Source organism: Spea bombifrons, chromosome 3, assembly GCF_027358695.1.
Source record: "Spea bombifrons isolate aSpeBom1 chromosome 3, aSpeBom1.2.pri, whole genome shotgun sequence".
NCBI classification, from domain to species: Eukaryota; Metazoa; Chordata; class Amphibia; order Anura; family Pelobatidae; genus Spea; species Spea bombifrons.
The window spans coordinates 48,033,143-48,042,676 of NC_071089.1; the positions used below are offsets into that span (position 1 = coordinate 48,033,143).

At 33.7% G+C, this 9,534-nt stretch overlaps 1 protein-coding gene across 1 annotated transcript; it reads left to right on the plus strand.

The window, feature by feature from the left end:
- Positions 1 to 1,219: 1,219 nt before the first annotated feature.
- TBXT (T-box transcription factor T) lies at positions 1,220 to 9,235 on the plus strand. The gene is made up of 8 exons (XM_053461390.1): positions 1,220 to 1,445; positions 3,428 to 3,692; positions 5,149 to 5,283; positions 6,241 to 6,302; positions 6,616 to 6,677; positions 6,796 to 6,963; positions 7,335 to 7,464; positions 8,360 to 9,235. The coding sequence occupies exons 1-8, from the start codon at positions 1,240 to 1,242 to the stop codon at positions 8,622 to 8,624; spliced, it is 1,293 nt and encodes a 430-aa protein (XP_053317365.1). The 5' UTR covers positions 1,220 to 1,239; the 3' UTR covers positions 8,625 to 9,235.
- The last annotated feature ends 299 nt before the right edge of the window (positions 9,236 to 9,534 follow it).

Below are 9,534 nucleotides of genomic sequence, written 5' to 3' on the forward strand. Positions count from 1 at the left end.
TTCTAAACGATTTCCTGCCTATTGTCACCTTTCACCTTCCATCCACAGATTCTAACAGAAAAGCAATAAACCCTCCTACCCCCCCCCCCTCAAATGCAACACATACTCTACCAAGAAACCGATTTTCACACACCTACAGCGAGAAATACAAGTATTTTACTAGGGGATGAACTTATAAAATATGTTTATTACGAAAACAGAAATGTTGTCTTATAAATCTTATTCTCAAATTAGTGATGTGTTACTTAAAAAAAAAACATGGCTAGATTGAAAGCTCACCAAGCTTAGCCTGCTTCCACTTTTCTATTTCCTTGTGTTTAAATTGTCACCCTTTCTGTTTGTTGCTCCCTCTACTGCAGTGTTAACACATTGAAATTGTACAAATAAACCATAATAAAAGCATTGGGAACGCAAACAAAAATAAATATGTCGTGATACCTTTGTTTACTTCGAGTGTATAATATATGTTGTAAGCGGTGTATATATGTATATAGTGTATATATTAATATGCATGTGAACTTTTATTTGTTCATGGTGGTGGGTACGCGTATCTAATGTACATTTATTTATACACATTTTGCATAATTTGCAAATAAGAATGATTTACATCATATGAGATTGGTAGTACGTTACTCACTCTGTAATAGTCAGTTTATTGGAATGTTTGTGTATAATAGACATCTATTAACCATAGTATGTTAGCATGGAAATATAGTATTTTACTATATATAGTATTTTATGGATAGATAAAATAGCAAGGATTCTGCACGCACATTTGTATCCCTGAACATATTAAGTTATATTAGTAGTAAGTTTTTGGTAGTGTTGAATTCCTGAGAATGAGCAGGATCAAATATTAAAACTTTGTCAAGGTATCACTCAATTGAAGGCAAGTTAGGGGACCCAAAGCACCATTTCCTCACAGCCGCCTTGGTCTTTGATATAGGTGTAAACATTTGTAAATTTGCACAGCTTCAGAACGTTCCAATCAGAAACTAAACTGGGTAACTTCAAAGAGAATATTGGCCAATTGTTACTGAGTTATCACCATCAGTGATGTCATCATACCAGAACCTTGCCTATTTAATGGAACGTTAAACAGTAATTTTGATTAGTGAAAATTTGTGTAGTCGCTGTAGTCCCAACAAAAACTTTACAGGCCATATACTATTTGACAGTTTATGGTAAAATTAATACGAATTTCGGATTGTATAGAAGCGCCTACTTTCTGCCGGAGGAATGAGTTTAAATGCAACAGATAACTGTGGCAAAAATACACAGTATCGCGTAGATCATCTTCTCAGCGCCGTAGAAAATGAACTGCAAGCTGGAATTGAAAAAGGCGATCCAACGGAAAGAGAACTCAAGGTTACACTGGAAGAGCAAGACTTGTGGATGAGGTTCAAAGAGCTAATTAATGAAATGATTGTCACCAAGAATGGCAGGTAAAACTCAATATGCTGTGTAGATTTTGCGTCACTTAGAGCATGGTAGGAAAAGTGGAACAGCCTTCTCGCAGAAATGGTAGATATCTAATGAGCGAGTCTAAACACGCATGGGACAGTTAAATATTTGTTTTGACCAATTGTGTCTACAAATTGATATTGATATTTTCTCTTGTCCCAAATATATCCAGGACAATTGTTTTTATATACACAATGCCTTTTTCTTATGGCATTGCTGCTAGCAAAGATATTATCTAATTAAGAACAATTTACTTTGAACAAATATTTGCGCATGCAGTTTTAAAGCGGTTGGAGAAATCATATCAACAAATCATTCTGAAATACAGCAACATAGACAGCATTGGTTTCAGTCAGCAATACATACTTTGAACACATTCTCGTCCGTGGTATTAAACCGATATGGGACGAGAGCAAAACTGCATCGGAGGAGGGATGTCAGTGTATCTGTGACTTAGCGGAACAACGATATATTACGCAAATCTATATTGGTCCTTTGGTGTAAAAATTATTTGAACAGGGAACCATTTATATTAACCCTTCACTAGTTTTGTGTTACCAGAGTGAATGTAACGAAGTGTATTCTGCTAGGTTAAGCAACAGTTTTTAGCGTGTTCTAAACCCGTTTTATTGTCGTCGCTTTATAGAAACAAAAACTTTGATGGCCAATCTAGTCTGCCAATTTAACATTGTCATTACTGTGCTAGCAATCAGAGACTCCCTTCATATTGTATTCTAGTCCCCAAAGTTCATTGGCAGCAAGTTTTCCCAAGAATAGTTAATATAGTTGACTGTACAAATTACACTTACAATACATTCGGCTAAGAGAGTGAACATGAACTCGTTTAACGTTGAATGAATACACGATTCACTGTTTACACGCACAAGTGACAATATTGGATTTTGTTAATTTGTTGCAGTAAGCATTAATGTAGTGTTGTGATATACATCTGCTTTTAAATGCTAAACAATGCTATCACATTTTGTTATGTAGCCAGATGTTTATACTTAGGTTTATACTACTTAAATGACATAATTATACCTGCTGCAGTTTTTACTTCAGTTTTAGTAGACTTAGGAAATAAATATACTTCTTTAATTTGCTGTGATCTATTTAGCAAAGAGTTTAAAATGAAATGACTCATAAGGAATTCCAAATGCCAGATACAACCATATTAACTTTTGTGTCAGCATTTATCATATTGATTACAAAAATAATAGCAGTGTTATTTGTATAAATACATCTGGGCTTTAAAATTGACCAAAAAAAAGGCTAACAATAGTAAAATAGAAAAAAACTGGCAGGTTAATATAAACATAATTATACTACTGCTGTTTTCAGTAAAGTGTATGGCGTATAAATGTAGTAGTGGTTTTTACTTTGGAGTTTTGTTAACTATTCAAATAAAACTTTACTGGAAACTGTTCAAGATACTTTACATCAGATGAGGTGTTTTACTTAAAAGACAAAGGAAGCAATTTAGCTCAAAGGAAATAAAGGGATCTATAGTTCATTTCCTTTTTAACACCACCAATTTAAATCACGCTGTGTGTCTCTTTATGCCAAGATACAGATTGGGCGTCACACCCACAGTTGGTTTACAAATGTGCCGTCTATCCTGTATATACCGGTACTATTGGCAGCTATATACTTATATTCTTATGATTTATAGACCTGTTGTAAATATTCAAGCTATACATAACTATTACAAATATATATAATGTATGTCATTTATGTATTGTAATTAATTGTATGAAAAAAAACTACTGTTCTTCTATATGCCAGTTAAGGATAGTTTTACATTTCTGTAAAGTATAATAAGATATTCTAATAATATAATATTATAATATTTTGCACGGATACATGCATATGTATAGGCAAAAAAACAAACAAAAAAACCTCATAAGCCTGCAAAGTAATGTAAACAAAATGTCTAAAGGATGTGTTTCTCCCTTTTTAAAAGGCGAATGTTTCCGGTGTTGAAGGTGAGTGTATCTGGTCTGGATCCTAATGCCATGTACACATTTCTACTGGACTTCGTGGCAATTGACAATCACCGTTGGAAGTATGTGAATGGAGAGTGGGTACCAGGTGGCAAACCTGAGCCTCAGGCTCCCAGCTGTGTTTACATCCACCCAGACTCTCCCAACTTTGGAGCTCACTGGATGAAGGATCCAGTGTCCTTTAGCAAAGTCAAGCTAACCAACAAAATGAACGGAGGGGGCCAGGTGAGACATAAAACATAAATGCTCAATGATTTGTGTATGATACATTTTTTTTCTTACCCTCTATATATCTTCATTACTGAATAATGACATATTGCACTAACATGTAAAAGTAAAATATTTATGGTTTGCGTCATGGGCATCTGACCAGTGAGAGGCAAAAATGTAATGTATCTTAAAAAATACACAGTTTCTGGAAATGTTGCCAGCAGGCGTAAAATAACTAGCCAATATTAATAGCTGAATGTCTATAAATCAGCTGTTTCACAAGTGTTCGGTTTTATAATCCCAGAATCCCTGATGGCAACTGTATCTTTTTTGAACAGCAACTGGCAGATTTGGACTTATTCTAATTTAAATTAAGCAATACAATCATGATTTGCCTGTTGGTGTCCTCAAAAAGCCACAGTTGTCATCAAACTGAATTCTAGATGCTTACGGTAGATGAAAAAATATATTTGGCATATTTAAGACTGAGAATCTTACACAAAATTACAAGGTATGTCACATTTTGTTTCATGACAACATGAGCTTCCTCATTTGCATAATGCTGTTGTATTTCACACAGTGCAGGGTTCTCATTTTTTTCTCTGCCTTTTGGCTAAGATCAAGTGAGTACCTATGAGGTAGAAAAGCAAGTCCTAGGGCTTTAGTGCTGAGTTTAAAGCCCTAAGGCTGCTTGGAGCCCCCAGGCTAGGTCTGAATCTGGGCACATCATTTTAAGCACACTAAGCACCTTTCACTCGTTTTGTGCCATTTTTTCTCCTTTGACAATCATTTATTTATTTGATATTTTCACTCCTCACTTAAATAGACCTAGCCTATGATGGGTAGCTAGAGGAGAATTTTCTATGACACCAGCAATTTTTACACGTTTTAGTTGGTTTTCAGATTTTGCTGATTTTTGGCTCACTACAAAATGCCACAATGGAACCAGGTCCATCTGTTTTTTTGGTGGGGGACTGGGCTGTGCCTTTCTGCCCCCATTCCCTTTAAAGACTTCAGTGGGTCTCTGTTCAGAGGCATTCTAGAAAATCGGGCCCACCCTGGGCTTTAGTCTGGGAAGAAAGGAAGGTGCTGCATATCCCCCCCATCTGAAGTGCAGCTCCAGAATGAGAAGACCTGGTATCCACTGTGTCCTACACGTTGGAGCACCTAGTTCACTAATTTTCATTTACCATCTGAAAATTAGATAGAGTTGGAGGTTGGTATATTCACATGAGTCACCTGGCTGGATTAAGGGAGGGAAGGAATAGCCACCTGTCTTTTAGGGGAGTGTGGCAAACACGGACACAAGAATTGCAATACCCACTGCAATATCATTAGTAAAGACATTAAAAATATTGCTTTCCCATAAATTAGAAAAAGGGTACTGAAGAATGTGTTAAACAAATATGTCTTGGATTAAAAGTTTTTTTTTCATTAATTTGATTAACACATACATTTTCTTTTGTTTCAGGTTATGCTAAATTCGTTGCACAAATATGAACCTAGAATTCATATTGTAAGGGTTGGTGGCCCCCAAAGAATGATTACCAGCCATTGCTTTCCAGAGACACAATTCATAGCTGTCACTGCTTACCAGAATGAAGAGGTAAGGACTTCTATACATACATATATATTTATTACCGTATATAGTAATTGTAATTTATTACATTATATTATAATGTAATAAATTAAATATAACAATTCAAGCAGTGAACTGTGGAGTTTTCTTTCCAAGTAAGCAATCCTTACACACAACATTTTTCGCTTTCCATCCAAAACTTCATGGATAGACAAATTAATTTCCCTCAGCCAATGAAAATCTTTATTTTCACAAAAGTACAAAGTATAGGTATTTGTGACACATATAGAGATTTCTCATGAAGTAAGTAATTTGCCACTCACATTCTTTAGTTATTGCCGTTTCAAAACTTTTGCCTCATTTATTCCTTTCATGGCTGGCTCTACTAGGAAGTAAGAAGGATGCACAATTCCTGCGCATGCTCAATAGCACTCACATTGAAGTCCTATTTTTATGCCGTAAACAGCATTATAGTCCATGCTGAACACATTTCATTATGTATTTAATGTAAAAATATGCTGGCAGTGGAACTTTAAACATATCAGAGCATGCATGCAAATACGTGTTTAATTTATAACGTAACTTGCATTTTATTGCTCACTTGTAATCTCGCAGATTGCGCACCAGATCCTTTCACTAATTTTGTTCATTTATAGAAGACAGCTACTCAATATAAAGCTTGTTGAAACTATAAAATATATATATTGTTTAGTTTCAACAAGCTGTATATTGTGTAGCTGTCATATATATATATATATATATATATATATAGTTTCAACAAGCTTTATATTGAGTAGCTGTCTATATATATATATATATATATATATATATATATATTGTTTAGTTTCAACAAGCTTTATATTGAGTAGCTGTCTTCTATAAACGAACAAAATTATATATACCCTTTTTTATATATATATGTATTTTATATATTGCATATAGATTGTTTTAGTTGTATTTCTTCATGTGCTTTTTCTTTTTCAGATAACTGCACTTAAAATCAAGCACAATCCATTTGCAAAAGCTTTCCTTGATGCAAAAGAAAGGTAACAACTTCCATAATGATTTCTAAAGAAAACAGATACAAAATTGGTTTATTTTACTCACAGATGTTGTGATCTTGAAGTTTATAGATAGTTATAGAGATTACATTAGCTAATACTAACTAATGGGATACAATACTGAATTCAGTCAATTCAAACAATAACATGCCACCATGTCTCTATCACTTAAATATGAAATATCTCTTTAGATACGCGTGTAAAACATATTTCCTGAATTGAATATATTATAGTTAAATGTCCATGTTATCGTTATTTATGATTAAGTGTTTTACATGTTCTTCTTGTTATTTTATAGAAACGATCACAAAGAACTGATAGATGATGGAATGGAAGTTCACCAACCAGGCTACCCACAACGTAAGCTACATATCCAATCAATATCATTGTTATAGAGAATTATGTTAGTACATATTTTGAAATATTTCTTGTTTGTGTTTAGTAAGAATGTTTTTTTAAAACACATTTATCTTCCCAGTAGGCAGCTGGATGATTCCGAGTACTGGAACATTATGTTCACCATCTAATCCTCATTCTCAGCTTGTGTCCCTTTCTTCTACTCACAACTGTGATCGATATTCTCCTCTTCGGAATCACCGTTCTGCCCCATACCCCAATCCATACTCACACAGGAACAACTCACCTAGTAAGTGCAAGACATTTAAAAAGAATAGATGCACAATACGTTGCAACAGTCAACCTATAACATTCAACCTGCATGTTATTTAGACTAAACTATTTTGTAAACATATGTTTTAAAATGTTACATTATCTCCACTAATTCAACAGGAATTATGTCATTGTAAACTGTGCTTAACTCATAGTTTTATGCTCCGTACAATATATATATATATACAGACATGTTTGATGCCATAGAAAAACATTGCTGTTACCCATAAAAATGTGTAATTTTTCCTTTGCATTATATAGTTTTACATGTTACAGAAGCAAATGTTAAATTTGATTCTATCTTATGTGCTTAACATGCTATAACTAATTCACAACTCAATTTTGTAGCAACAATAGCAGACAACTCATCTGCCTGCCTTCCCATACTCCAGTCTCACGACAACTGGTCTAATCTTCAAATACCTACTCATACAGGGATGCTTCAAATGACTCATAATATGAGTCAAAGCAACTCCAGGTAAGGTAATCTTAATTTTCATTACAATGTATATTCCTCCACAGTAAAACAAAAATGAGATACTATTCACCTATCTTTTTATTACATTTGTAGACATCCCTAGAATTATCTTTAATGTACACCTCAGAATGTGCTGCCATGGAGCCTTGATTTAGACACACTCTAAAAAGAAAATTAAAGGGATTAGCACATGTCTTTTTTTTTTTTTAACTGCTTTTTACAACCCTGAGTGGTCCTAGCATGACTATTGCATAGTGCTAGAATTCTGGGGGCTTCCCACACAGGTGGTTTTCATTGCAGTGCAAACCTCTTTTCTTTTGAATGCACCTCTTGCCCATGCCACTTGTCGTCTAATAATGTTCATTAGGTATGTTGGTCACAACTCTTATTTTCTAAGCCAGACTTTTTGTTTATTATGCATCAATTCTTTGTTTAAGAACTTTTATATTATACAGTCAAACAATCAGTTGCACATATGCATGGTCTTGATGTTTCTACTGCAGTACACAGGACAAAGGAGACCTCTGATCCATCCAAGTGGTTTCAGCTCTCCTGTCTGCAATTTTCTGGCAACCAATCCACCTCACTAATGCATCCCTGCAAAATATATATATATATATATATATATATATATATATATATATATATATATATATATATATATATATATATATATATATATATATATATACACTTCAAAAACATCTAATCTGTTAAATGTTATTTTTAAATTGAATTAAACTGTATTTAATTCTATTTGTTTACCTACTGATGTTTCTTATCAATATATTTATATGAATTGTTCTATTATTATCCATTGACCATTTAGGCATTTAGACTCATTAATAATAATTATATTTGATTCAAACATTGATCCCAATAATTTTTATTTCAGCCAGTATCCAACGTTGTGGTCAGTGAGCAACAGCAGTATTACACCAGTTTCTCAGTCTGGAGGAATTTCTAATGGAGTAGGATCTCCATATTTGAGAAGCTCTACAGCTCAGTACACATCACTTCCACATGCCATCCCAACACCCTCCACAGGATCCCCACTGTACAATCATGGACCACAAGCAGATAATGCAGAGACTCAATATGATATAGCATCAAATTCCAGACTGTCTTCCACATGGACTCAAATTACACCTCCAATGTGAAATAAAGACATTTCAAACCTCTAGCACAACATTATATTCAGGCCCAGTACAGGATGAAAATATGGGGAAGGAGTGGAGCACCCATGTGCTGCTGCTATATTGCTTGGTCTTACGTCTCGCAAGATATTGGAACCACTGATGTGATATCAGAAATCTGCAAAGGATATAATAAAAAATTAAGAAACTTTTTTTATTTGCAACGACTTGCAATGAGAGCTTGTTCTATTTTTATACATTTATTGCAGATCAAAATGTGAGCAAATATGTGTATTTTAAAATTTTGCAAAATAAGATTTCAGCTATTTTTCAGGTGTTTATCATCATGATTATAAAGATACTAAGCATATTAATCCTCATTGTACTCATCTGTACCAGTTAACTTGCAGATTATTAATTGTCATTACTATAGATTTATCATTATTGCGACCAACTTTTGCAAATCATTTTAATTTGCATTGTAACTGAGGATTAAAACAAAGTTAGTTGAGATGAGAGATCCTAAAATATTTTGTTGCTTATTTTATTAGAATAACTGCCAAAGATTTATTTATTTTCAAGTAAGAACATACATATTTCTTGTGAATTGTATGTAATGTAAATATATTAATGTATGCAATCAAATTAAAAAGTATGTTGGAAACTGTATAAAAAAACATTGTTCAAATGGTTTTAATACTGTTGGAGGCTAGTTAAAGTCTTACTGCTCACTGACCATTTCATGCTATATTTTGTAATGTTTCATATATGTTGCATTGCAACCATACTTTTCTCTAAAATAGTGCTTTTACAGATATTTAACACTTTACAAAGGCTACTGTACTAAAGCAAGTCATAATCTAATAATCTTGTACCAGCGCACGCACATCCATGTGTACAGGGTGCATGCATTCACACCCTGTGCATTAATATG

Excerpts from the sequence above, each read along its gene's own strand:
- TBXT (XM_053461390.1), top strand. The coding sequence starts at position 1,240 with ATGAGTTTAAATGCAACAGATAACTGTGGCAAAAATACACAGTATCGC. Across the intron at positions 6,678-6,795 it reads CCAACCAGGCTACCCACAAC|TAGGCAGCTGGATGATTCCG; the intron begins GTAAGCTACATA and ends TTATCTTCCCAG. Across the intron at positions 6,964-7,334 it reads ACACAGGAACAACTCACCTA|CAACAATAGCAGACAACTCA; the intron begins GTAAGTGCAAGA and ends TCAATTTTGTAG.